The 27,984-nt window shown below is 63.4% G+C and overlaps 1 protein-coding gene across 1 annotated transcript; it reads right to left on the bottom strand.

Moving 5' to 3' along the window:
- Positions 1–426: 426 nt before the first annotated feature.
- Fibcd1 (fibrinogen C domain containing 1) lies at positions 427–24,644 on the bottom strand. Its single transcript, XM_063244376.1, has 7 exons — positions 24,358–24,644; positions 18,199–18,678; positions 15,370–15,529; positions 15,057–15,193; positions 6,481–6,577; positions 2,953–3,132; positions 427–2,643 (listed from the first exon to the last, which is right to left on the bottom strand). The coding sequence occupies exons 1-7, from the start codon at positions 24,427–24,429 to the stop codon at positions 2,384–2,386; spliced, it is 1,386 nt and encodes a 461-aa protein (XP_063100446.1). The 5' UTR covers positions 24,430–24,644; the 3' UTR covers positions 427–2,383.
- Between the last annotated feature and the right edge of the window lie 3,340 nt (positions 24,645–27,984).

The raw sequence follows: 27,984 nt of genomic DNA, 5'->3' as shown, positions 1-27,984 counted from the left end.
GAGACAGGAACACACGGACACTAAGTGCACACAGCCCAGCGGGTGACCATCCCACCCCATGCCCCTCCCTAGCCCCGGGACCCCTCACCCCAGCGGTCACCAGGCATGCTGAGGCTGCCCTGACCCCTCTGCCGCATGCCCCAATCCCAGAGGCTGGGCCTCCATCCTTTCTGCAGACAGATGGAGAAACTGAGGTCTGGGGTGCTGTCCCCTGTGGGAGCTCTGCAAGGCCCTGCCAGCATCTGCTGCTCCGGCTGCAGCACAGGGTCCATGGCTGGCAGCAGGCCCTGGCTGTCCTGAGGCCCCGCCTCCTTCCTCTGCCTGGGAACCTGAGTCCTCTTGGCTCTGCAGATGTGCTGGCGGTTCATGTCACACTGCTGGGCCGGCTCACTAATCCTCCAAATCTCTGCCCGAGATGAGACGTGCTTTTGGGTGAGCAGGGCTCCAGCCCCAGCCAAACCCATGTGGATGAGGGTGGGTGCCAGGAGGAGGTGGCGCCAGCAATGTCACTGCCCCCATGAGGGTGGCGTTAGAAACCCGAATGACACGCAACCAGGTAGAGGTGACTCAGCCAGAGATGGGCTCTCAGCAGGGTCTTTGCTTCTTGCCGATGGTGCCAAGGCCGCCAGGGAGGATACGTAGGTTCAGTCAGAAGGCTGAGGGCTCGGGAAACCATTGGGATGGCCTTGGCAGAAGTCCCAGAAATGTGACTGGTATTCAGGGGCCAGAAATGAGGTCCCCAGCTGTCACAGAGCCTGCTCCTGCTGGGTGGGGTGGTCCCTGCCGGAACCAGGGTCAAGGAAAACGGAGACCCCTCCTCACGCAGCTCCCTTCCCTCACCCAAGGGAAAGAGTGGAAGCTCCATGGGGACACGGCAGGCCACAGGGACCCCGCCACCTTGCATCGAACTGGGGCTGGAGTCTGGTAACCTCTGTGGACACCTGGCTTTGTGCCCACTCAGCCAGTGCCTGGCAGGGCCACATCCCCTAGTGGTGCCAACCCTGGCCTTGGGCTTTTGGGCATGGACTGGCTGACACATGCAGCTAACCTGGCCCTCAGGCTGCTAAGGCCACCCTCACCTGACCCCTGTCCTCTGCCCTGTCCCCCAACTGTGCTGAGCTCCAGATGTCTGCCTGGCACAAGGGCCCAGTCTCCCACCAGATGCAGGCATCAGCAACTCTGTCAACCCTGCACCGATGGGTGTTCACTTCATGGCACAGCAGAAGGCGCTGGGTACCCTGAACGGCGCTGGCACAGATGCGACCCCAGCCCGCGGGAGTCGGCTTCCACCAGGCCTCGGCAGTGTGCCAGTGTCCTGGCGAGCCGGCTGCCTGGGTTCGCTTCCCTGCACGGCTGGTACCTTTCCCTGGCCTCCTCCCCACCCTGGGCAGCTCTTCCACACCACCCCGGTCACTCTGGGCTGGAGTCACCTGCTTGTGGCACCTCGGCCCCAAGCTGGGTGCCATGTGGGAGGCTACCAGTCTGGAGCCACTCACCGAGGGCCATCTAGGCCTTTCAGGAAAAAAGAACCCACGCCCCACTTTCCTGCCCCCTGCTCATCCTGCCCACGGGGGGTTCCCGGGTGCAGCCACCACCTGGACGGGCTCCGGGCTGGCAGCCAGGCCTTCTCAAAGGTCTCTGTGGCAAACACATGGATGTCCAGCTCCGAGCAGGCTGTTCCTGGCCTCAGTCTCTCCCTCTCTGTGGTCAGCAAGGCTAGGCCCAAGGAGCATTGCCTACGGTCGCCGGCAGGGGGCAGCACCCTGCAGACAAGCAGACCTTGACGGATGTGGGAGTGGGGGGGTTCTTACTGCTCCCCTCACCAGGCTGTGCTCCCAGAAGGCCTCGGGAGCCTGAGGCACGAAGGTCGATGTGGGAAGAGCGAAGGGAAAGGTGTGGGGGGAGAGCGCTCAGCCCCAGCCCCAGCCCAGGAAACCGAGAGGTTGTCTGCCCAGACCACCGTGCAGGCTTCGCGCAGCCCCCTGGCGGGAGAAGCAGGGCCGGCAGGAGGGGCTGGGCTGGCAGGACCCGGGGTGGACCCCGGTGGTGCCTGGGTACAGCAGACGGGGGACAGCGCGGGCACAACCTGGTCCCCGAGTGGGGCGAGGTCTTCGGCGAAGAGTCGGGGTCCCGGAGGTGGGGTGGCCTCAGAGCCACGCCAGCCCGCGCTGAGCTTCCACGAGAGCCCCGGGAGAGGCCAGGCGTTTGGGCAGGCGAAGCGGTTGTGCCAGTGGCGCTGCCCAGGGGTGCCCAGATCAGCAGCGCGGAGAGCGGGGCGCAAGCAGCTGTCAGCGGGGCCGCGGCGGGGCGGGGTGGCCATGCGCGGGCGGGCGGTGTCCTCGGGCGGGCGGTGTCCTCGGGCGGGGCGGGGCAGCAGTGCCGCCTAGCGGTCCTCCCGGACCGGCCGGATCTTCATCTCGGAGAACTTGAGCGAGTACTGCCAGCCGGTCCAAGAGGACCACTCGACGCCGTCGGCGTAGGAGGCGTGCGCGCCGCGCAGGTACTGGCCGTTCAGGTTGGACGTGTGGCAGTTGCGGTACCACCAGGCGCCGCGGTAGAAGGCGGCGCAGTTGTTGTCCGAGTGGTCGCCGTCGCGGTCCTTGGTGGTGAACCGCATGCCGCTGTGCTTCAGGAGGGAGTCGCCTGCGGGCGCGGGCGGGGGGCCCTGAGTGCGACCCGCTCCCCACGGGCGAGCCCTGCGGCCACGCGCACGCCGCCACCACTGTGGCCCCGCTCCGACCCTGGCCCGGGCGCCCGCTCCCTGCCCCTGCATTGCCGCCTTCCGCTTCCGGCCTCTGTTTCCTCATCTGCAGGCTGGGCGCAGGGTCCTGACTGTGCTGCTGCCTTTGAGTGGCAGGGTGGGGCCACGTGGGGCTGGAGGTGGGGGCCGTGCTGACCCCGGGGCCACAGGGCTCGCCCTGGGAGCACCCCCACCCAGCCCGTTCTCCCTACCTGCGGTGCCCGAGTACTCGGCCACAGTGAGCGGGTACCCGTCCTCCTCGGGGTCCACCGAGAACAAGCCCACGCCGAAGCTCCCGTAGCGGGCAAAGGCCGTGCCGTTGTCGAAGTCCTCCAGGTCCACGTGCAGCTCATAGGCGGCCTGCGTGGTCAGCGCGTGGATCCTCTTGAGCCCTGGAGCGAGGGAGAGGGGGCCGGAGAAGTGGCGGAGGCAGCGACCCCTAGAGAGGACGGCGGGGAAATGGGGGCCGAGATCGTGTTCGGGCCACAGCGACCAAGTGTGCGCTGGCCGCCGGGCCACCACCACCTCCCTGCAGGTCTGTTCTGCAGGAAGCCAGAGGCCATCGGACCCGTCTTCCTGTTTGCCTTTACTCTGGGTTGGGCTGTGCTTTTCAAATGCTGAGGTTTGAGCTGGCAGCCCGTGGAAAGATTGGGGTGTCAGGGAAGGAGTGGGAGTCAGGTGCTGGGTCTGGTACCCACTTCCCAGCCGGGCCCCCACACTGCTGGGACACCTGTCCCTGCTCCTCGCCTGGTCACCTTCAGGGTTTCTGCCTCCTGTGACAAGCTCGACACCCCTGCCACCTGTCCCCCTGCGGCTCCGCCTGATGGACAGAGGCGGAAGACAGTGCCTGTGGCTCCTGTCCCGGGGCCTGGCTCTGCACCTCAGCCACACGCCGCCCACCTCCCTGCCTTCCCTCCCCTCCACCTCTCCCGGGTCACACACTCATGGCTTCCCTGCATCTGTGATTAGCTCCTGGTGAAGACAGCATTTAACTAATTAATAGCAGCAGCAGTGACATTTTATCAGCCTCCCCCAGCCCGCCCTGCATCAGCCCCAGGGGCCACCAGGGCAGGAAGGCAGGACACACGCACCCCTGCCGACCCAGGACTGTGGCTTTTCATCCAGGGCCAAGGCCCACAGAAGCAACTGTGGGAGAAGCTAGGACAATGCCACAGGGACCAGACAGCACCCCTGCATCAGCCCTGAGGATGAGGGGAGCACGCACGGGGTCTCCTGGGTCCCCACCTCCCTGTCCCCTAGAAGTCAGTCTCTCCCGGTCTCGGGCACTGCCCATCTGCTGAGCAACCCCAGTGGATGTGCGGCAGGGAGCCTGCAGCCGCTCACACACCCAGGTATTTGCAGGTGCCATCACCACCCCATCACCCCAATGATGACAAGGGCCCAGGGAGGCTAGGGCACCAGCCCAGGTGACACAGCTATTCAGCGGCAGAGCTGCCCAGTGGATTCAAACCCAGGCGCTTAGCCAGACCTTGCTGGGACAAATCTCATGATCTGGGAACAAACAGAGGGAGACGATTCCCTCCTGCACCACTGCAGGTCACCTGAGGACCCACCGGGAGTGTCCACTCCTCCTGTTAGCCACACTGGGCTTGGCGTGCACCTTCCTGGGGACATGTGGTCCCCACCCATCCTGCAGTGGACACATCTTCCCCCCAATTCCTTCTATCTTGGCTCTCTGGGCTTCTCCAGCCCCCGCTGACCCCCCAGGGACTTCTGCCAGCTCTGGGACCACTCCATGCAGCTCACTGTCCCCTCAGTGCAAGTCCCAGTGGCCAAGGGACAAGGAGGTGGCGAGGAGAACCCCCATTACCCCCCAGCCTCACACAGTCCATCAGCGAACTCGAAGGTAGATTCAAGAGCCCAACCTAAAACACTAACAGGAGAAAAGCCAAGCAAAACACTTAGGGAAACGTTTGCCAACCCGGGGGTGGAGTCAGGCCCGAAACCCAGAGAGAGGGAGAGAAAGGCTGGCAGAAAAGACTCCATAAAAATTTAAAACTTCTAAGGAGACAACAGCAGCAGCGCTGGAGGACAGATTATCCCCGGCGTCGGACAAAGGATCAATAACCTTAATATATAAAGAGCTCCCAAAGTGCAATAGGAAAAGAAAACGCCTGTGTGGGGAGGTGGTGGGCATGGGGAACGGGGAGGGGGGCTGCCACCCAGCGTTGACATTCCTGTCAGGGCGCCCGGGAGTGCTTCCTCCTGCCTTGGGCCGCTACAGATAGATTTCAATTGAGATGTGGCACCAAGCCACAGCAGGGGGTGGGTGGGCGGCCACACATGGCCCTAGCCCCCACCTGGCCACCCTCTCCTCCCCCAGCACCACTGGGTGGGGGCCAAGCAGGGGGGTCTCCCCATCCCACTCCTCTAGGGCTTGGTTCAAAGCTGCTGTCACCAAGGCAGGAGCCCTGCAGGAAGCCTGCCCACCCCCCAACACATGCCAGGGACATCATGTCCACCCTCCAAGGAGCAGGGGTGAGATTTCAGGGACCGGACATCTGCAGGACACAGGGCTGGGTGCTCAGCAGGTCCACCAGGCAACGAGGGGCACAGCTTCACAGTGGGTCCCCCCCTTCAGGCAGCCCCTCTCCAGCACTGAGCCCAGGAAGGGCAAATCCTGCCCTCCGGGGACCCAGGCAGGGGGCAGCTAGATGTTCGGGACAGCACAGACACACCTCTGTGCCCACGGAGAGTGGGTGCCTCGCCCCTCCACCCTGCCTCTGGTGCTCACGGCCTCGATGGTGTATTTTGGGACTCAGGACCTCACCTGGCACCAGACCTGGCTTCTGGCCCTTCTGGAGGTGACTGTACCACAGGGCTCCCTGCCCACACTGCCAGCTCCCCACACCAGGAAAGGCACCCAGGATGCACGAGACACTGGCGATGTATGACAAATGTGTAAACAGAGCAACCGCTGGTGTGCGGATGGGCGTGTGTCCACAGCGAGCATGCGCCCTCCTGGGGCATCTTTGCCTGGGGGAGATCCCACGGCCCCAGCTGATAAGCACTACCAGGGTGCTCAGGTGGGCAGAGGACCTGGTGACCAGATGGGAGCGCAGCCTCAGTCCGCAGACCAGCAGAGGTGGCCAGGCTGGGTGCAGGACGAGTGCAGGACCCATTTCTTTTCCAGCTAAAACCAGTTCTGGAGTTAGTGGTGACGCCTGGAGAGCTTGGAGGCAGTGTCCACCATGGCCGGTCACCACGCTGTGTGTGAGTCACATCTCCACATGGCAGAGCAGCGCCACAGCCACGGCCACCTCCTGAACACAGTGACATGGCCCGAGCTTGGAGTCCCTCGAGCCAGAGCCGGAGTGCAGACCCTCCAGGCAGGTGACCGCTGGGGGATAACAGCACTCACGGGGCCTTCGGGGCCCTCAGGGTGTGGCCCAGGCCACAATCCTGCTGAGCTCTGGGGCTGCAGGCAGCCTCACTGACCCCAAGGGCAGCCAGTGCCCAGCTGGCCTTGGCCCCCAGGGCCTGAGACACTGCCTGCACCTACTTCAGCTCAAGGTCCAGGACAGTGACCAGGTGCAGGATGTCCATGCCCGCCAGGCCCACTACACTGCCCGCGCCTCCTCTGGCCTCGTCCTCATGGCCCTGCACTCAGGATGACCAGGTCACCTTCACATGAGGCCAGGGAAGCTGGATGCCCTCTGCTCAGACAGAGTACAATGAAACCCCCCAGGGGACAGTGGGGTGTGGGAAGGGGCTCTCACCTAGCCAGTGCTCCCCTGTGAGCTTGCCGAAGCCCTCCCGATATGCGTCCCAGCCCCGGAAGAAGTTCACGGAGCCGTCCTCACGGCGCTGGAACACCTGCGGGGACAGGACGGGGAGGCTGGCGTCCACCTGCCCCCTGGACCAGGCTCACCCTGAGGATGCCCTCACCCCGCTCCTGACCAGCCCCCCCTGGCCCCCCAGCCCCCTGCATGGCCCCCAGCCCCGGCTCCAGAGCAGCCTGGTGGCTGGGGCGGGACTGGGTGACTGTCAGAGCTTCCCACCATGCTCCACTCTTGGGACCTTCATGGACTGGAGGACACTGGCCTCCAGGGCACCTCGGTTGCCCGCCACAGTGGCTGGGCCCTTCCTTGCACTGGGCCTCAGTTTCCCCGGTGTGGAGAAAGGAAGAAGGGTAAGAGTCCTGACACAATTCCTTCCGTCAACAATGAAACAGAACAGAGCTTTTCCTGTGGGTGGAGTTTTGCTTTGTGTGTGCGCAGGCACACAGGCACATGTGCGTGTGAGTGTGTTACTGGGCCTCTGCACTCAGCTGCATCTCCAGCCCTGTTTTTCTGAGACAGGGGCCTGCTAAATTGCTCAACTGCTCAGGCTAAGTGCAAACGAGATCCTCCTGCCTCAGCCTCCCAGAATGCTGGGGTTACAGTCGGGCACCACCAGAGCTGGCCCTATTCTCAAATTCCTAAACAGCCACCCCTGCTTAGGCTTGGCTTCCAGGGTCCCATCTCAGATAGTTCCAGATAGGGGACACCTGGGAGCCCCAAGTGCAAGCTGCTTCTCAGGGGGTGGGGGGGACAGGCGTCCACTGTGGGCTGGGGTATGACTCGGGCACTGACGAGCCAGCCAGCTGCCTCTGCACATCCTTTTAATAACACTCCTGGTTTGGGAGCCCAGAATCCCATCAGTTAAATTGCTTTGAAATAAGGCCCCCGCTGGCCGGCCCCAGCCGGGCAGAGCCAAGGGGCCTGCAGAGCTGACAGCCCTCGGCCCGCCTCTCTAACAAGCTAACAAGCGTTCCCTGCTCCCTCCACCTGCCCGTCGGCCTCCTCTGCACAGAGCTCGCTAGCCACCACTGTCCTTACTAACCAGCCCGGATCCAGCGGCTCAGAATCGCTAGTGCCCCACCCAGTGCTGAGCAGAGACACCGAGTCCCTGGGGACACATTAGTCCTGGGCCTCTGGGCCGCTGTGACGTCGGAGCTGGGGTGGGGGGATGACACCTCGATTTTCTTCCTCTGTCGGCCCAGCCCTGAAATTTCCAAGTCCCCATGAGGGACAGCCTGGGCAAAGGAAATTCGATCAGCTGCTCAGAGATCTAAGAGGCTCTGGGAGTCTATTGACGGCAGCGATTGGGACCCTGAGCACGTGCCGCCCTCTGAAAGGCTTAGCCGGGCAGCAGCGCAGGCAGCAGTGGGGCTCCCCCAGGAGGGGTGAGGCTGCACTGAGGAGCGAGGCTGGATCCTTGGCACAGCTGACACTGGAGGCTGCTGGCCCCGCCCTGGGGGCCCCGGCTGAGGTACACTAGGGTACCAGAGTGCTAATGGCGAGTTGCTCCCCATCAAAGACCCTCAGCGTCCTCATCTGTAAAATGGAATTAGAGGAGGAGCTTGGAGCTCAGAGCCAGGTGTGCAGTGGTGGTCAGGAAATGCCAGCTACATTGTTTCCAATGCATGATCCTCCTGCCTCAGCCTCCCAGAGTGCTGGGACTGCAGGTGTGTACCATCCTGCCCAGACAGCCAGGAGCCTCTTCCATTCCTGCACACCTTATGCAGAGTGTCTCAGTACCAGGTGTTGGCTGGGGAAACTGAGTCAGGAGGCCCGAGGTCAACATTCTGGCCTCACGGTGTTCTGGCCCAATAGGAAGCAGCCCAGTTCTGGGTTGGGAGAACAGGCTTCCCAGTGGGCCCAACTTCCAGAGGGTTGGAGGTTGGCCCTGGAGGAGGGCAGGTGCTGGGCCCCTGCCTACCTGCAGTGCCACCGCTCAGTCCTCCCAGACCCTCTCCTCACCCTCAGGGGAAAGCCCAGCTTTCCAGGACCAGGGCGTGGATGAACCAGGCTCGTTTCCGCCAACCTTTTAGTGTCTGTCCTGCTGCTAAGCGGAAGGGGAGGGTGGGGCATGAACCCCAGAAAACAGTCCACACCAGACAGGGGGCCCCCCGGGAGTGTGGAGGGGGGGTGGGCAGCACCACCCTTCCAGGTGACCGTGCCCAGCGGGGCTGGGGTGGGGCAGGCCAGGTGCAAGGGTGCCCAGCGGGCACCGCCAGGAAGGCTTGGCGGGACCGAAGCCTTCCAGAATGTGTCCAGGGCCAAACTTCCAGAGCCTCAGCTTCCAGCCCAAGGCCCAGGGCGCTGGCGGCAGGATCCAACCCCTTCCCCGCTGCCCTCCCGGTTAGGTACTGGTCACCAGCATCACCCCGCCAGTCCCGTGGCCCACCCAGGTGCTGCTCAATGGCGACAGTGACCCTGTCCCAGGGCCTCCCAGGACACCCAGTCCCTGGCCTTCCAGGTCACTCAGGAAAGGACACTGAGGAGGCAGTGACATTCCTGTGGAGACCCGAGACACAGCCACCGTCTGCCAGTGCGGGTCCTGCAACCTGGGCGGTGCTGAACAGGGACCCGAAGGCAGCTCACCTGGAGATGCAATGACCCAGGCTTCAGTGACCCAGGGAAATGCACCTGTCCATCTCCGCACGCATGTCCCTCTCTGCCCTGAGGCATCCTGAAACACCCAAGGAGCCCCCCACACCTCCCATGGTGTTGGCTTTGATTCTGTACCCTCTGATCGCCACCAAGATGTTCTGCCACCAGGAGAGGGATCACCCCGGCCGAGGTGTCCGTATCACCCGCTCAATCACCCAGTGGCCACATGGCCTGACATGTGCCAAGTGCTGCACTGGCCCAGGTCAGCAGTGTGGTCTCTGGGGTCCCCAGGCCATGGGGACACTTTTTCTGACTCAGGAGGCACACAGCTGTGGCTGGAGCCTGGCTGGACTTCAGCGACACTGGCTATTTGGATGTCACCATGCAGAGAAGCCTTTCATCACAACCAGCTGGACAGGAAGACAGCAAGAGGGAAGCAAGGAAGAGAAGACCGGTGTGGCCACCCTCCTCCTGCCTCTCAGACCCCTGCTTAGCCAAAAGGGCTGAGGAGAGCAGCGCAGGGCAACAGGGACGGGTTCGCTCCCAGCCGCCACGCTCGGGGCCAGCGCCTGGCAGCGCCTTGGCTTCAGGCTGGGAAATGCTGGCTGCAGAAACATTGGCTGTCTCGAAGCCTCCTGGGCCGCGGCCACGCGTGGGCAGACAGACGGAGCGTGTTTTCCCGGTGCTGAGTCTCAGAAGCCAGCCACCACCCCACCCCCCGGCGTGCCTCGGAAGTGCTGCCAGGGGCTCTGCCAAGGGAACTGAGGCCCACATGGTCCTGCAGGAAGGACCGCTGAGCCCCGAGTGCTGGCTGCCCAGCTGTGTCCACCAGGGCTGGGGGACAAGCCAGAGATGCCCCATGCTTTCAGTGCACCCCGGGCAGGGCTGTGCCAGGCCACCCCGGCAGGCCCAGCTGGTCGCACCTGCCCAGGAGCATGGGGTCTGGATCCTGAGCACCCCAGCTGGTTCCAACGCACCCCCCGTACCAGGCCAGCACCCTCCTGCCACAGCCCTGCAGGGAAAGAGCTGTGCCCATTTGGCAGATGGAGAGACTGAAGCATGGTAGGCAGCCCCCACAGAGTCTGAGCCCCAGGCCAGAGGAGGCAGAGGAGGGTGGAACCACGCATAAACACAAGGCTGAATTCCACAAGGGGGGCCCGAGGCCCAGCCAGAGTGGACACCGAGCCTCCCGACTGTGTCTCAAGAAGCACCAGACTGTCACCCAGCAACGTCGGTTCTACCCAGACTGAGCCCAAGGCCACATGACATTTCCGGTTTCTCGCCTGCAAAGCAAGCATTACACGGGGCCTACGGACATCTGGGCTCAAGGCACTGGGAGGTTGACATGGGTCCCTGCTGCTCCCAAGCTGCTTGTTCTGTGCCTCAGTTTCCCCATTGGTAAATTCTGACTGCCTGAATCCCCAGAGCTTACATGAGTCCTGGACCTGGGACTGGGGGCTGGCGGAGGACTGCAGAGAATCAGGGCCCTGGAGAGCAGGCAGAGCGGCAGACACCCCACAGATGGAGTGCTCCCAATTTCTGAGGGCATGCATGGAACCCTTCTGAGCCTCAGTTTCCCTGACGTGAGTCCCTGCCCAGGGTCGTAGCAAAGGTGGGGTGTTCTAGACATGCACCGCCCCCCAACAGGTCTAACCAGCACCCCCCCCCTTCAGAACCAGCTGCCAAGCCCAGAAGGAAACGGGCCCCTCTCCTTGTTTTTGACTGGAAATGGTCCCCCGGGATTGGCACCCTGCCGTGTTTTCCGGGCTTGGCAGCCACTGCCTGCCGACTCTCTTGGCATACATGTTGGGAGATGCCACTTATCAAATGCCAGGCTGCGCGTCTCACGTGTGTGATCCCTTTCACTTACAATCTGAGCGCTCCCAAGTGCCCGAGGAGCCCAGCGTTCCGTGCCCGGCGGGCCGAGGGAACGTGATGGTGTGGTCGAGGGTCATCTTGGTTGTGGCTAGCACATGTGGCCTCCGGGCGTCCCTCCCTGTGCCCAGCGTGTGTGTGCTAGGCAGAGTGCAGGGTCGCTGGGCCCGAGGCGTCAACCTGGGGCCCTGATTCCCCAGGCCCAGCAGGGGGTGCACGTTCTGTCTCCAGAGGGAGGTCCCCAGTACGGGAGCCCCTGGGAGCTTTCATCTCTCCCGGAACCGCCAGGCTCCTTTGAAGTTCTCTGAAGCAAGGACTGGATTTTCCTGCTGCCTGGAGAGCTCGGGTGGGGGAGTGGGATGCAGGAGGGACGCTTCCTCTTGCGGTGGAGCCAATTAGAGGCACATCTGAACCGGTGACCCTGCGCTGGGGGACACCTGGCAGATGGGGCTGCCAGGCAGAATGGGGTGCCAGCCTGGTTTCTCTGGGTGCAGGGGGAGTGGGCGGTGCCGTGGACTGGAGCAGGGTGGGCAGCTGGGAGGCAAATCCATTGCAGGCCAGGTTCCTGCTGCAGGCGCTGAACAGGACCCGACAGGGTGACACTGTCAGTGATGACGCAAAGACTGGAGCTTGGCAGCTCAGCCTGGGAGACAGCAGGGCACCCGCTTTTCCTCCTCCTCTTCCTCTTGCATCTCCTTGCCTCTGCCTCCGCCCCACCTGGAGACACCAGACTCGCACCCCGCCCTGCCTGCCTCCTCCACTGGCCCTGGCTCAAACCCTTTCCCCGGCCAGGCCAGCACAGAGCCACGGCCCCAAACAGCCCTGCCCTTTCCCTGCCAAACCCCATACCAGCCGGGCCCCAAACTGGGGCAGGCGCCTCTGACTGGGGACAGGGTCCCCAGCGGTCTCAGCCCTGGTGGCCTTAGGATTTTTCTCCATCTCCGTTTTCCCAGACAGGAGCTGGCTGGTCTACCTCGGTCCCCAGGGCTCCCGGTGTCTGAAACAGCGAGGTCCCTGGGGAGCAGCTCCTTCCACCAAGGGGCACCAGCAGGCAGCAGAGCATGAGAGGGTCAGGGCCGCGCGGAGGCCAGGGTGGGCACACGGCGAAGCACCTGAGGCTCTGCGGGAGAGTCCGGTGGGGTCCCTGGGCACAGCCCTGTCCTCTGGGAGGACCATCACGCAGGGCTTTGGACTCGGGGCCTAATGAGGATGGATGTGGTGAGTGAGCAGGAGGGGGCGGGGGGCAGCAGCCAGCGCCTCCCAGACAACAATCAAGCTTCCCAGAGATTGGGGTGGCAGGGAGGTGGTCCTGACGGATGTCCATTGGTGCCGGGGGAGGACTGCTTCTGACAGAGCGCAAATGGATATTGACGGGCCTCAGCCACACCAGCACTTCTCAGTCAGCGCCCGGGGTGCAGGGGTCCTGTCCCTCACCCTCTCCCAATGACATTCCCAGGCCTAGACCCGGCCCAGGTCAAACTAATTGTCACTTAGTCCCGCAGACTTCGGGGAGCCCATGAAGTCCATCCTGGCCTTAACTCTGATTTCGGGCGCTGCCCACTGCCTGGAGCTGTGGAGGTGAAACCGTCACTCGGTTTCTCCCAGTCACAAAGACAAAACAGCTCTTCACCCTGACACTGGACGCTGACCCAGGACGTTTAAAAGCTCTCTGAGCGGAAAGGCAAGGTTAGCGGGGTGTCTGCTGCTGCGGTCTTTGGGGGATCCCATCTGCTTCAATCAGCCTCCTCCTGGTGGGTGTGCCCTCCCTGCTGACTCCTTTCAAAGCTGGGCTGCAGGGGGGCCCAAGCCCACACCCCACTCTTGCGGGTCACTGGCCACGTCGGGTGTTAAACTCTTGCCCTGCACGTCTAGCAGTCTTGACATCCACGGGCCAGTGAAGGTCAGTGCTGAGCTCTGAGAGAGGCGGACAGTTCGTCCTGAGCCCCAGGTCAGATTCAGGCACCTTGGAGCTTCGGGTCCCCATTTCTGTGCTGGACCCTGGGGCTCCCTGGTCCAGTGGGCAGCTGGGAAGGGTGGGGTTGCAGGTGAGGGCCTGGCCTGGGGCATTGCTCGCAATTGGCCTCGTATGGTCTCTGATAGGCTTCCAGATCTCACAGAAGGCCATCCCGGGCTCTGAGGTGGCAGCTGTCTTCACAGCGGCCCCTCTCCTTCCTGCCTTTGGAGGCTCAGGCAGTGCCCGCCCGAGTTTAAAAGCACTGACTTCCGGCCTGAATCGGCCTGGGCGGCAGGAAGGGAGGGATTCCGGGCGGACAGCAAGGCTGTCCGTGTCCTTGCCAGCTCCTGTCCCCAAGGGATGTCCCCTCCTGACCCATCAGCCCTTGAGCACTCGGTGACATGGAGAAGAGCGAGGCCCAGAGAACCCAAGTGGCTCGCTGAGGGCGGCCCAGCAGGGGGACCAGCGGGACCCCAGCTTGGGCACAGGGCCCCTCCCTCCAGCAGCCCGCTGAGTGCAACGGAGCCCCCCCCCCCCGCTTTGCTGGCCGGGGAGGCCCCACCACGCGGTCAGCTCTTCCTTTCCAGCCCTGGGGCGGGTGGGCGCCAGTGTCCCGCAGCTCTGACCACTCACCCTGCGCTTCCTCTCCAGCGTCCACTCGGAGCCACAGAGCCGGAGCCCGACGCCTCTGCCTCGTCTCTTCTCATGCCTACTCCCGGACAATGCAGCACCCCAAGGGTGCCCCAAGCTCCCTGACTCCTGTCACCCTGCCTGGACCTGCTGCTCTTCCCTGCACACAGCCGGAAGTCCTCTTCTCAACCCTCTTGGCAGTGCAAGCCTGTAATTCCAGCCCTCTGGGAGGCTGAGGCAGGACGAGGCAGCCTGAGAACTTGGTGACTTCACAAGAGCCTGTCTCAGAATTAAAAAAATAAACAGGGCTGGGGATGTGGCTCAGGGCCAAGGCCCTGGTTTTAATCCTCAGCGGGGCCAAAAAGTCTTCTTTCCCTAGGAAGCCAGCCCAGAGCCTCCCCAGCCTCCCAGGTCCTTGAGAGGACTGGGAGAGGGGCTTCCCAACTCTGTACTTCCCTAGTACCTGGTATATACTAGGTGCTCAACTAAACTGGAAGCCAAGACTCCGTGAAGAGCCTGCTTTCTGCTGTGCCTGAATGGAGTCCCAGCCACACAGATAAGCAGTTTTCAGGGTGGTGCCCACAGGGACAGTGGTATGGGTTGTTGACTATTCAAGATCACCTGGCCAACAGAGCAAGGATCCCAACTCACCAAGCCTAGCACCCCAGTTTGCATAAAAGAAGGGACTCATTTTAAATATGTATATGACCATCACTCGATAGCTGCAGTGCCCAGCTAGAGTGAAACCTTCAGCCTGGATCCCCCGAAAGGTTGAAGCCCAGCGGTTAGGGAAAAGCAGCTTCAAATTCATCTTGTCAGCTGCTGCCAACTCCGGAAAGGGGTCCCCCAGCCCCAGCCGCAGGACAGTCCCTGCCTGTCACCTGCTGTGAGGGCATGCCAGCCAGCAATGCTTTCAACCTTGGAAAGAAACAATCAAAAGATCGGGGCGGGGGGGTGGCCCATGCCTGTGAGGGCAACACTCCGGAGGCTGAGGCAGGAGGATTGTGTGAGTTTGAGGCCAGCCGGGCTCCACAGTGAGACCCAGTTTCAAAGAAAGAGAAAGGGGGGAGGGAAAGAGGGAGAAAAGAAGGGGAAAGAGAGAGAGAGAGAGTCAAAAGAAGATCTTTTTTCAGTATCACAGGCGGAATCTGGAGCCCGGCGCCTGCTGGCAAGGGCTTAGCTTTTGAGCTCTTCTGATCTTTTTATTTTGAAGCAGGGTCTTGCTAAATTGCTCAAACTGGGCTCAAGCTTTCGATCCTCCTGCCTCAGCCTCCCAAGCAGCTCTGGCATTACAATGTCTGCATTCATGCGCCAGGCCTGGCTCACAAGAAGACATTTAAATGCATCTGAGTAATATTTGGGGAAAACTACGGGACATGCCATCTACTCCTTGGGGGCCTGAGGTCCCCTCCGGGCCCGGGTCCCCGTGGAGTGGACAGAACGAGGTGCCCAGACTGACCGTCCAGCCGCCGCCGTCAGTGCGCATGTCACAGTAGACCTGGAAGCCGGCGGGGTAGTGCGTGGGGAAGACCGAGTAGACGCCGTCGTCCTGCTGTCCGCTCAGGAGGACGTCCAGACAGTCACGGGGCCGAGAGCCTGGCGGGGACAGAAAGCCAGGTCACAGCACCGCCACCCAGGCCTGTGTCCTCCCACCCGCACTGTCCCCGATGCTCCGGCTCCTCCATCCACCCCGCCACGCTGGGCAGGGTCAGGAGCTCGGCCTCAGGCTCTGCCATCCCGGGCATCCCCAGGAGCTCAGCCCGGGCACTCACCGTTGGCACAGCCCCGCGGCCGGATGCCCCTGGAAGGTGCCCGCTGGATATCAGCCTTGAGGCGGGGCCGGCCCAGCCCCCGGTCCCTCTGCAGGACGTCCAGGATGTCGCCAACGGAGGTCACCAGGTGCGCCATATGGCCCTGGCTCTCGGAGAGAAGCTGTGGGCGCAGGGGTTCAGGGGTCACAGGGGTGGAGGACCGGCCACCCACAGGGGGAAGTGGCCCTGACCATGGAACCCTGAGGGGTCAGCCAAGCCCCCACGGATCCCATGGGTCTGGGATCTCGTGGGGTTGGGGAGAGATCCATGAGCACAGCAGCAAAGCACAGACAGCGTGAAAGTCCAGGCTACAGAGTGGCCCCAGTGCTGTCGCCTCTGGTCCCCCAAACAAAGTGGCCAAGGCAGGGGCCAGGGATGGCCTGGGCAGGGGGTCCTGGGCACAGAAGCCCAGATGCAGAGCTCCAGGGAGGAGCAAGGAGCCCCCACCCTGAGCCACTTCCCCCAGCAAACACTGCTCCCCCGGCCTGTGGTCTGTGGCTCACCACCTCCCGGTGCCCACACGGTGCTGCAGGCAGCTGGGACCTGGGGCTATACCTCCATATTACAGATGGAGAAACTGAGGCCCAGAAGGACTCTGGCGCTTGCCAGGTGTGGCAGGCAGGAGCGATGCCCAGGGTGTGTATGGGGGGAAATTTTGCCTGTCTGGGTGTTTCTGTTTGTTTGTTGCCATCTGGGAGTTGAACCCAGGCCTTCACACCGAGCTCCCTCCCCAGGCCCTTTATTTTAATTCTCTAAGTTGCCCCTGGGCTTGAACTTGGGATCCTCCTGCCTCAGCCTCCCAAAGTCTCCGGGATGAGAGCAAAGTCTTTTGGGGGTGGGGCCCACATCCTGTGCTGGCCCCAGCACCCCACCAGTGAGGCTGCCTGAAGGGTCTAGGGCCAGGGTCTCTGCCTCCCCACCCAAGCCGCAGGAGGCTGCAGGTCCAGTGGTGGGGGAGGCGCCCAGTGGCCCAGAGCACCTCAGGTCTTCCACATGGAACCCATCACCCACTAACAGCCCAGGAGGAAGGGAAAGAAATTGCCCCTCATGGATGGCTCACAAAATCGGATTCCCGGCTGGCCCTGTGAGGCTCTCCCCTCCACCGAGCAGGTGATGGGGCAGGGCAGGGCCAGACTGCTGGTCAGTGGCCGCAGCAGGCAGCAGCCAGCCAGCCCCTGCTGGGACCCACACAGCTGCTGAGCCAGGGGTGCAGAGACCCCCGGGTAAGTCGTACTGTGTGGACTCAGGCCCAGCCCCTCCTGCTCGCCCGTGGGTTCAGAGTGGTAACGGGTAAGAGCGGAAGATGCCCAGATAAATGTGCCCCGAATTCCCAGGAAATTGGGTCCCTGAGCTGCTCAGCTGCGGCGCGACTGGCAGCCTCGAGAGGTTGTGGAACCCAAGCCGCTTCTTCTGGTGCAGCTCAGTTCTGTGACAAAGCTTCCTCAGGTCCCTCAGCAGCCCTGGCCTCAGGCTACCCCTCTGTGGTACAGGGTACCAATGCACCCAGCTCCTGAAGAGTGTCAGTAACAAACACAGCCCAGAGCTGGGGGCGGGCCTGTCTCCCCCACACCACAGAGTGTCAATCGCTATTCCTTAGGGATTTAAATGTCAGTCCAAGATGGGGCAGAAAGAGCCAAGGGTGGTGGCACATGCCTGTCACCCCAACACCCCAGAGGCTGAGCAGGAGGATTTCCATTTGAGATGAACCTGGATTACACAGCAAGACCCTGACTCAAAATATAAAGTAGGGGTGCAGATAGCTGGTACCCGAGGCCCGGCAGCCCTGTACCATCTGCAGCCCCCCCCCCCAGGCACCCGAGCTTTAAAGCGAGAGAGCCCAGCCCAGAGCGGGGAGGTCGCCTGCCGAGGAGCCAGCTGGCGAAGTGGGAGCCCAGGCTGGACCCAGCTCTGCCACTCAAACCCTCGGCCAGAGGCCTCTGGGGATCCTGTCCTAAAGAATCACCAGAGGGCCCACCTTGGGGTCCTGGAGTTGGCAGCCCCACCCCACTGTGCCCTCAAATGTGCAGTGACCATGAGGTGCGAGCAACAGGAGTCACTGGTGCTGTCCTGCACCCTGATCCCATCCCCCGGCTGCAGAGGCCTGGGGACACTGAAGGGTAGGGGCAACAGGAAGCCACCAGCGTCCCCCACCCGCCCCCATCAGTCACCCACAGACAGGGTGATGAGGACGGAAACTTCCCCAGCTGCACCCGGGTCTCCACATGGGGGAGGGGCAGGTGGAAGGGGCGGGGCTGGGGGGGCAGCTCCCCCACAAAGCGCCTGAGTCACTGGGGGGCGGGATGGCACAGGAGGCTGGGCAGGGACCCAGAGGCCCTCTGTGGGGGGCTCGGCATGGGGGCAGGGACCACACACAACCTTGGCAGTCGGGTCCCCGTGCCCCTTGGCTCGAGTCCCACAGGGTGAGGACGCTGTCCAGACCCTGGGTTCCACCCGGTCACCCCATGCCACAGGTCCTAAGTCACTTCAAGGCGAGAGGGTCCAGCCCAGAGACCAAGGCCACCTGCCTGAGGACGACAGCTGGGAGGACAGCGCCCGCGGATCCAGCCTGTGACGCAAACCTGTGGGCCACAGGGCTCGGGGGTCCCAGAGAATCACCGGACAGGGCAGCAGCTCCCTACCCCGCACGGCCCAGGACCATTGGGAGACGGCGTGGGCAGCAGCCAGGCTGGAACCCGGCTCCTGGGGACGGCGGCCCTTAGGCAGCCTGGGGTTGCCCGGGGGACAGTGACCGCAGCCCCGCCCTGCCCCTGGCCCAGGCTCAGGCCTCACCTGAATGAGGCGGCCCTGCTCGCTCTGCAGGGTGCTGAGGCCCTGGCCCAGCGTGCCGTGGCCCTTGCGCAGCCCAGCACACTCGGCCTGGAGCTCCGAAGCCCGGGCCAGCAGCCGGGCCAGCTGGTCGGCTATGGTGTCCAGCAGCTCCCGCTCCTGGGTGCCGTCGGGGGGCGGCTGGGCCCGGTGCTCTGCCAGTGCCCGCAGCACAGAGGCCTGGGCCCCCTCCAGGCGCGCAAAGCCATCAGCGAGGTCGGGGCAGCGCGGGTCGATGAGGATGCTGAGGCGGGAGCTGTCGGCCCTCTCCACGGTGACCAGGGCGCCGTTGACCCCTGCCGGCCCTGTGCTCACAACAGGTGGGGGCGCCGTGCCCGGCACGTGGATATGGTTCAGGAAGAGGACGACGCTGGTGACCGCCACAGCCAGCAGCACAGCCAGGGACAGCAGCACGGTGCAGAGAGCGTAGCTGCAGCTGGGCCGCTGCCGGGAACGCGGGGCCCAGACAGACAGACAGACAGGAGAGAAAAGGGCGAGGGTTAGCAACTGAGTGGGGGGCGGGACCTGGGGGACAGGGCAGGTGCGGCAGAGATGAAAGGGCACAAAAGAGAAACCGAGGCAAGGACCAAAGGAGAGTGAGGCACCTCTGCACTGCCCCAGGTGCAACCTGGGGACCCTTCCCACCCTGGGGCAGGGGGCTAGGGTAAAGATTCCCACTCAGAGCCAGGTTCAGTGGTGGGCACCTGAAGTCCCTACTATTCAGGAGCCTGAGGCAGGAGGATCCCAAGTTCTAGACCAGCCTGGGCAGCTGCAGGGAGATCCTCTCTCAAAAGGGCCAGGAGTGGGGCTCAGGGGTGAGCACTTGCATGGGGGTGGCAATGGTCCTGCGTCTCTGCACCAGACTGTGTGGAGGCAGACGGGAGGGAAGGAAGGGAAGGGAAGGGTCCAGGTTCGCCCATTCCAGACCCACTGCCCCCAGTGTGAGCGCTCACCATGAATGTGCAGGAAATAACAATGGCGATGCCTATGGGCCCTCCCAGGCCCTCCCGAACCACATCACCATGTCCCCTGGGCCCGTGGCCAGCACCTGCCCTGCTCCCTGCAACCCCACACCGCACCTTCCGCTGCTCCCTGGTAGCACCCCAAGGCTCCAGCCTCCCCCAGGAAGGCGCTGCCTGCCACCCAGTACCTCCACGTCACACCCCCATCTCCGACCTTCTGACTGCAAGATTCTCTGTAAGTGACCAGCATATGGACATGCATGGGACCACGGCTGGCATCTGGGCCTTCTGCATTACGCATTAGCAGCCTTGATGGTGGGAGGTGGCCTTCATCTCCCAGCCCAGGTGTCACTTCAGAGCGTCCTCACGTACTAGGCTCAAACCTGGGGTTCATACAGAGCTACACCCCTGGGCTTTGTTTGTTTTCAACATTTTCCTTTCTGAGACAGCGTCTCACTGAGTCTTAAGGTGTCCCGAGCTGGGCTGGACTTTGCAGTCCTCCTGCCTCAGCCTCCCAAGGTCATCTTACAGCGTCTCTGGCACTGCTGGGCCTGTGGCCTTCTCACAGTGCAACGCACAGAATCCACGCTGCATACGGAGAGGGCTCGGCAGAGCAGACAGCCCCGATTCTCCAGAGGGTGGGTTGAGGTGCAGGCCACCAGCAGAACTTGCACGAGGGCCATGCTCTGCTTTCACTGTGAGGGTGACAGGTCCCCCCGCTGTCCCTGCAGCTGTGATGCCTCTATGACCAGTGCCCCATGTGGCCATGCCCTGGGCCAGGACCCTCTCGTCCTGCCCAGTCCTCCAGCCCAACTCCAGTGTTTGCCCCCCCCTCCTGCTGCCTCCCTCCTGCAGGGCCCAGCTGGCTGCGCCTCCTCTGGGAAGTCTTCCTTGACTGCTTCCTCCACCACCCCAGGTCTAGTGCTGTCATCCTAAACTCATGCCTGGGATGGCGGGTGTCCCTAAAGATCCCTGCTGGAGGCTGGGGGTATCAGGTCGAATCCCTGCTCCAGGAAGCCAGGGTGCTGGCCTTAAGTATCGAGCTCTTTGGGGACCCAAATCCTTTGAGACGTCAGGGCTAGGGAATTACGGACCAGGAACCCCTCTGCACACGGGTTGCCTGGCACCACCCAGTCCCCAGGACTGGCTGAGGCCCAAGCAGGCAGAAGGACAGATGGATAACAGAGAGGAGCAGGTGGATGTGTCTGTGGCCAGGAGAAAGTGGACGGGAGGGACCTCCCTGCTGAGCCCAAGGGAGGGCCACCCCTGACCTCATGGCAGAGTGAGGGTGACTCCAGGCCACAAAAGCTGCCAACCACTGCTGATGCATTACTGTCGCTGTCCCTTGGGCCAGGGCCGTGCTCTGACTGCCGAAGTCTCCAGAGTACCCCGGCTCTCCCCCGGTTGGTGCTACGTTGAGTTCATTTTGCAGATGGGCAAACTGAGGCTCAGAGAGCAGACAGCCTAGCGTCACCCTTGGAACAGAGAGCAGGGGCAGCAGGAAAAGCCAGCATCGGGCGGCCTGGGATCACACGGACACCATGCCTGCTGGCCTGGCTGTCCCATGACGCTCATCCCTGAGAGGCAAAGCTCTGTGTCAGCAATTCTGTCCCTGTCACACCGACTGCAGAGCCCACGGAGACACCTTGCCCTGAGCAACTTGGAGCTGCATCCTCGGACTGTGGCGCTAAGGTCCCCAGCCGGTTCTGCCGGCCGGCCCCCTCCTTGGTAACATGGACCCCAGGCTCTCAGGGTGCCCCTGCCCTCAGAGGACACAGAGCAGGGGGGACTGGGGACCCAAAGGGTCACCCCAGAGGCAGGGGGGATCGGAGGACGGAGCCGAAGCAGGGCACTTGCAGAGGAGAATGAGTCCGGAGATGGGCCTTGCGGTTATGGCCGTGGCTTACATGCCTTGCAAAAAAATTGGCTGGTAATGGGGCGATGGCGGCACAGGGCACCCTCGGGGCTGGGGCTCACAGTCAGCCTTTGGTGCAGCGGAGCGGGGCACATACCCCCACTCTGCACAGAGCCCCCAGCGCCAGGGCAAAGCATCCCTGGGCTGGACCGGAGAGGCCCCGTCTCTGAGCCCCTTCCCGTGCCCCACAAGCCCACAGCTGCTCCAGCCTGGGCAGTGGCTCCAGAGGGACTGAGCTCAGCCTGTGGGTGACACTACACCTCCACCCCGATTCCAGCATCCCCAAGACTCCGAAGAAGGGCAGGCATCTTCTGTGAGGTCAGAGCCACTGTCCTGCTGGCCATATCAACAGAGCCCAGGCTGGGGGCATGAGGAGCCTTGGAGGGGGGGTCCTGCCGGGCCTGGTACATGTGTGTGGGGTGTAGTGCCCTCCCAGGGCTCCCAGCTCTCCCCTGAAGCTTGGCTCTGCTAGACTGAATATGCAGCTGACACATGCAGGTCCCTTGCAGGGGCCTTGAGGGCGGGACCCTCATAAAGCAGGGGCTCAGACCAGCAGGAGGAGGGAGTCCCCAGTGCCCCAAGTCCTGTGTTTTACCCTCCTCCCCCCACTTCCACCCTCAGGCAGCCACTGTGTTGTAAACCCAGGACCAAGAAGCAGGACCTCATCTTCCTGTGGCATCTGTCATAGCTTGCGGTGACACCAGACTGGGGGTTTGTCCCGGGGTACCCCCAGCTCACCACCCACCAGCAAGGGCAGGATCTCAGTAAAGAGAGGTCGAGGATCGGGGTTAGACATGAGGGAGACGGAGGTCCCCACGCGAATGGAACCATCTAAAGAGCCTGTGTGCTGGGCTGACCTTGCTGTGAGAGGCCTGGGGACCCCTGGGAAGCAAGCCCTGCCCCCGCCCCAGGAGAGAGCTTTGGGGTGACTGGGGCCCCCCCCCACCCCACACTCTAGGACGCTAAGACCTGGGTCTATTTCTAGCTCCTTCGTTTCTAGGGTCTCTGACTTCCTGCAGACACCGGTCCACTGCTTCACCCTGCGCCAGTAACAGTCCCTTTCTGTCCTTCTGGGGGGGGGGGGGACAGGACACGCTAATAAAGTCCAAGTTGGCAGCTTGTCCAAGGTCACCCAGCCATGAGGGGCCAGGGCACGGGGGGCTGGGACACAGCGGACCGAGGCGGTGTGGACCCCCAAGTAATGTTAACTCCTGCCGAACACATCGGAGCAAGCCTTTGGCAGCCCCAGAAAGAGGAGGAAGCAGGGGCTGGGGCCATTCGGTGCTCCTGATGGGGAGGCTGGGGCCCAGAGAGGAGGAGGAACCTTCGCAGGGACACACAGCGGTCAGCAGGGGAGAAGGGTGCGGAGGGAGGGCTGCCCCTGGGGACTCGCAAGGCCTGCCTCTGTCCCACGCGGCCCGGGGCCCAGCAGGAGGCTGCTTCCTGGCCCTAGACACTTCGAGGCCACAAGAGAAGATTCAGGTCCTTGCTGGCTCTGCTCCCCACCCCCAGGCTCCTCTTTCGGAAGCTTCCAGCCACACCGTGTAGCAAACGAGCTGGAGAGGCCTGAGGGAGGGACAATTTGAGAACAGAGGGGCCCAGAAGGAATGCATGTCCCAAGGGGGGCCCTTGGGAGGATGGACTTGGGGCTGCGGCCCACAGCAGGTGCAGAAGGGGCAGGATTTAGAGACGTGGACACTGGGTGTCAGAGAAGGCTTCCTGGAGGAGGCAGCCTCGTGTGAGTTGACATTTCTTTTTTGTAGTACTGGGAATTGAACCTAGGTCCTTCTAGATGAGTCCTCTATCACCGAGCTACCCCCAGTCTGTGTAGTCTAGGCTTGTCTTGAACTCACTCAGAAGCCCAGGCTGGCCTCAAACTGGTGTCGATCCTCCTGCTTCAGCCTCTCGAGTGCTGAGATGATCACACCCAGCTCCCCAGGTATCCCCAGGTATCCCCAGAAGACGAAGGGTACAGGCACCCGTATATGTGTGGGTTGGGGAACCCGGCAGCACAGTTCTGGAAGTGGGGTGAGCCCAGGGTGGGTAAATGACCAGTAGGGGAGGCCTTGGGGTGAGTCCCACAGCTGTGACAGCTCTTGCTGAGGAGGAGGCAGAGGTCGGACTCCATATCTGCTTGGTGACATGCCGGTGTGGGATCTCCCAGGAGCACAGACCCCACTTCGCGGCTGGGGGAGGCGTGGGGCTCCTTGCCCTCTCCAACCCCTGGTCTGTGACGTGGGCACTGCAGCCTGCGCAGCCCCTGCCCGGGACCCCAGCCACTCTGTGGCTGACTCTAGAAGAGCAGACTGGAGATTCTGTGGCCGCCAAGGCCCGCCCCTGCCACCACCACCCCCTCCCCCCGTGGCGGCTGCAAACTCAACTGTTCCTTCCCCAATGACATCTGTCTGGGAGAAATTTAAAATTTAAAACGAACAGCCCCATTATCTCCTCTCCTTGGTGAGCAGCCTCCTCCTCTGCCGCCCATCGCGGTCCCTCTGTGCCCAGGCCTGGGGCAGCCCCGGGGCTGTGCCCCTGCCTCTGCCTCCGCTCTTGCCGGACTCCAGCCCTAGCGCTGCCCAGTGCTTTGCCCTCACCTCTTGGCAGGGCACAGCTGCGGGCACCCCGTAGGCCACCGACCGGCCACTGCGCAGAGGCAGCAGGAAGGGAGAAGGAGCCACCTGCCCACAGCACATAGCCCAAGGTTCAAATCCCACGGCGCTGTGTGGCCTCGGGATGGAGCTGGCCCTCTCTGAGCCCGGCGTCCCTTGTCTTAAAGTCTGAGAGTCGCATGCCAGCCTCCTGGCAGGAGATGCGCGTGTTCTGATCTACCGCATACAGGGTCCTCCAGAGAGGGGAGAAGAGTAGGAGACCCCGGGGGAGGGCGGCAGGTTCGGGTCCTGAAGCCCACGTTGCTATGCCCGGTGCCTGGCACCGAGTGGCCTGGAGAACGGGGACTTAGATGCCCCGGTGGAGGCAGCACACGCCAGGGAACTCATTCGTCGGTGGCCACACAGCAAACTGGAGGGCGGACCGGAGCGCACGTTAGGTCCCCTGCTTCCCTAGCCCCGCACTCGCGAGCGCGCGGGGGTCTCTGCAGAGTCCTGGTTTGTGGGGACCCGGCTGCAGCGCGGGGGGGACCCCGCACGGGCGCCGCCCCTATCTGAGTTCAGCCACCCCTGGGCGCGCGCCCCGACAACTCCAGCCCCCGCGCGCCCCGCACGGACCGGCGTCCCCGCTCTGGTGTACCTGCGGCTTGTCGCGCGGCCGGTCCTCAAGTTGGGACGCGCTGCCCATGGTCTTCCAGCGGTCGTTGACCATCTCCGGGGAGGCGCCGCTGCGGGCGCCCAGGCGGAGAGAGGAGCGGGGTTGGGGCGCGGGCTCTGCCTGCTCCCGGCTCCCCGCCTCGCTCGCTGCCGGCGCCGGCGTGGCCTGGACGCGGACGCCGTGTGCAGGTGCGCGCGTGTGTGAGCGCCGGGTGTGCGCGGGGAGTCGCGCGGGAGCGCGAGGCCCCGCCGTCCCCGCGCCCGCGCCCGCGCCCCGCGCTCCCCGCCTCCTCTCGCTCCCCTCCCCCTCCCGCGTCTTTTTTTTTTTGTCTCGGACTCTTTTGCCTTTTACTGCTCCGCCCGCGGCTCCCCCGGCACACGCGCGCTCACGCGCGCACTTGTACACTTTACCTGCAGAAGGCACAGACACCGTGTCTCGGGGGATCCGGTCTGGATCCCCCGGCGGTCGTGCTCGCGCGCGCTCCCGAGGGGCCCGGGACCCCCCTCAAACTTTCTCCGGGGCGGGAGTCGCCCCAAGACCCCGCGGGGGCGGCGCCTCCTCGAAGCTCAGGGCGCACCAGGCAGAGGTCGGGGGGGGGGTTGGGGGGGCCCGTGCGGCCCCAAGGTCCCGGGCCAGTCTCAGCTCGCCGCGCCCCCAACGCCGCCCCGCGCCCAGACTCCCCCGGGTCCCAGCCCGCGCGCCCCCCGCCTCCCTCGCGGCCGGGTGGGATCCGAGCCGGGGCCTTTCGCCGCCCCCTCCCGCCCCAGCGCTTCTGAAAGCATTTAATCCGCTGCAGCCTTCGAGGTAATTGGCAAAATCCTTAATCTGAGCGTTAACGAGCTGCTTTTGTGGCTCGGCCGGGTGGCTCTGCGCGCGACGCCCCCCTCCAGGCTCCGAGCGACGCCCCCGCCCGTTCTCCCCGCGTCTCCCCACGCTGCTTTCCGGCTCGCGGGGCGTTTGGGCCCGCTGGGCTGTTCCCTGGCACCGGTTTAGTCTCTCCCCCACCGGCTGCCAGTCTGTCGCCCCATTTTAGTCCCTCTGTCTGTCCCTCTGAGCACTTGGCACGGGCAGTGGGTGCTGTGGATTGGGGGGGGGCTTGTCCTCTCAGCCTCTTGAAGCCAGGTCTCCAGGGCCCCAGCTGATGGTCCACAGCCCCGGTTACCTTCCAGTCTCCAGACCGCTGCCCATCAGGCCAGCTAGCAGTCAGGAGGCCAGTCTGTCCTGGCCCTTGCCCTTTCCGGGGGCACCTGACTTATCCTGTCCATGATGGGGCCAGCAGGTGGCCAGGCCTAGGCCTGGGCAGGGGGGTACGGTGAGGACAGAGCTTGCCATGTGGTCTGAGGCCGGATCTCCGAGGCTCGGTTTCCCGAAGAGTGAAGAGTGCCCACTTCCAGAGGGCGCCCTGGGTTCTGAGAGGCGGCACGAAGCACCGCCTGGGAGAGCTCAGCCTCCTGCCGTGACCTTGGGCAGACTTCCTGCTCTCCCTGGCCTCAGTTTCCCTGGTGAACATCACAGTCAAATGCTTGAGGTTTGCAGGGCGTTCGGCAGTGCCTGGCACGGGGAAGGGACTCCAGTCCAGGATCCCATAGCGATGGAAACGCTGTGTCCTCCCCACGAGGCAGCACCCACGGAAGACCGCCCTGGGGAGGGCGGAACTGAGAATCTGAGGCAGGGTGGGGTCGCTGGGTGGCTGAGCCTTCAGGGGAGGCGGTGCCTGAGAAGGTGGGCCATGTGGATGCCGTGCTGCTGAGAGGGCGTTTCCCCCGTGCTGCTGCAGCTGCTGCCCCGCTATGGACACAGGAGCCCACTCTGCTCCCAGGCCTGCAGCAGGGAGCTGGACAGGCGCGCGGGGGCCACCTAGTGGCTCCTCCTGGCAGTGCTTGCGCCGGGTCCTCGCACCTGTTCACTGTGAGGCCCTGGCTCTCGCTTTGGCAGGGTGCCAGAGTCTGAACCGCCCCCCAGCAGTGAAGACCCCTCTGCTCAGGACCCCAGAGGAGGAGCCTGCGTTCGGAAGGACAAGTGCGACGCAGCCCCTGTGCTGTGCTGCACACACCTGAGACGTTGTTCGGGGAGAAGGGCTAGCTGCAGCCCGCAGGTGTGAGAGGAGGAGGCAGCCGGTCACCCTAGGAGAGCCTTTGGCAAGGCTGATGCTGCCCCCCACTCTGCTCCCCACCTCAAACTCTGCCCGTCCATGTTTTTCCTGCCCGTGGCCACCTCCCTGTGATGACTATGCTGGCAGGCAATGCCTTCCTGTCTGCGAGTTTTAGTTTAAATTCCAGGATGTCCCGCGCTCTTCCCTTGGAGCTGGGACCCATCAATCACAGGCGGCATCCGCCCTCACCAGGGTTCCACACTGTCCTGTGGGGGCACAGTGGGTGGACGGCAAGGCGCCCCCATACTGGAGAGTCATAAGCAGAGCAGAGTCACCCAGGAACCAGCCCGGGACCTGCTGCCAGCTTGGGCATCAGCCTGGCCCCAGGCACCTCAAAGCCCTCCCAGCCACCCTACAAGTGGGCGCCTCTGTGACCCCCAATTTAGAGGTGAGGAATCTGGCTCTGAAAGCCGCAGTATGGCCTGGGTGATGGTCCCGCTAATAAAATGGTGTCATTAACACTCGGTGACCTTTCATAAGCATTTCCGAGGTCACTGCTCCCTAGCAGCACAAAAGCCCCAGGGGTGCTGTCCGTACCCTGCTTACTTGTGTCTTAATGCAGTCCTGAGCGCTGAGCTCCCGGGGCCTTGGCGCTGCACACCACCCCAACCCTGTTTGCTTCTTATTCTGAGACAGCCTCTCCCTCAGTCACAAAGTTGTCCAGGCTGATTGCAAACTTGCAGTCTTCCTGCCTCAGCCTCCCAGGCACTGGTTCACCAGTGTGCACCCCACGCCTCACAGAATCGTCTTAATTTTAAAAGACAAGGCAACCGCAGCGTGGGTAAGTGCCTTCGCCGAGGTCACACAGCGATCGGCAGGTCGGAGCCGGAACTCCGGTCGGAGCCCAGGTCTTCTCCAGCCCCCGGTGCCTCTTGGCCGGAGCTGGCCCTGGGCTGCCCGCCCACCTGGAGAGCGCTGCTGAGTGTCAGACTTCCCAGTCCCTGGGGCTCGGGCTGGCAGGCCACGGGGTCGGGACTCCTGGCCCTTGTCCACCCAGCCTCTGCCTCGCGCCACCGGGGGCCCTCAGCGCTGCCAGGAAGCTGCTTCAACTTCCCTCTGACAGTCACATTTATCATTAAAAATAAATTTGTCTTGGCTTCCCGTGGCAGGGCGAGGTGCGTGCCGTGATTCAGTGGGCTTGTCACCCTCGCGGTTAGGCACGGCGAGCGAGCAGCTGGATGGTCTCCAGCACCAGCCTCACTCTCGGCAGCTGGAGCCAGAACTGTACAGCGGGCTGACATTTAATTTAGCATCCAACATACCTTGACATAAACCCGTAATACAAAGGCGGGGGCGGCCGGGGGCTGCCAAGCCCGACAGGGGCGGGAGCACGAGTGACAGGACGCATTTCTCTCCTGCTTTGTGTTCTCTGCTTTGCTTTGTCAACACTGAGTGGAGATGACAGACCAGAGACTGCCGTCAAAGTCGGGCATCAGCGGAGCGTGGGCCTGTGGGCC

This window comes from Cavia porcellus, unplaced genomic scaffold (assembly GCF_034190915.1).
Source record: "Cavia porcellus strain 051 isolate PalLab524CR breed Dunkin Hartley unplaced genomic scaffold, mCavPor4.1 scaffold_49, whole genome shotgun sequence".
Taxonomy (NCBI): domain Eukaryota; kingdom Metazoa; phylum Chordata; class Mammalia; order Rodentia; family Caviidae; genus Cavia; species Cavia porcellus.
Note: the sequence above shows the minus strand (reverse complement) of the source record. Positions and strands in the feature narration are given on the sequence as shown.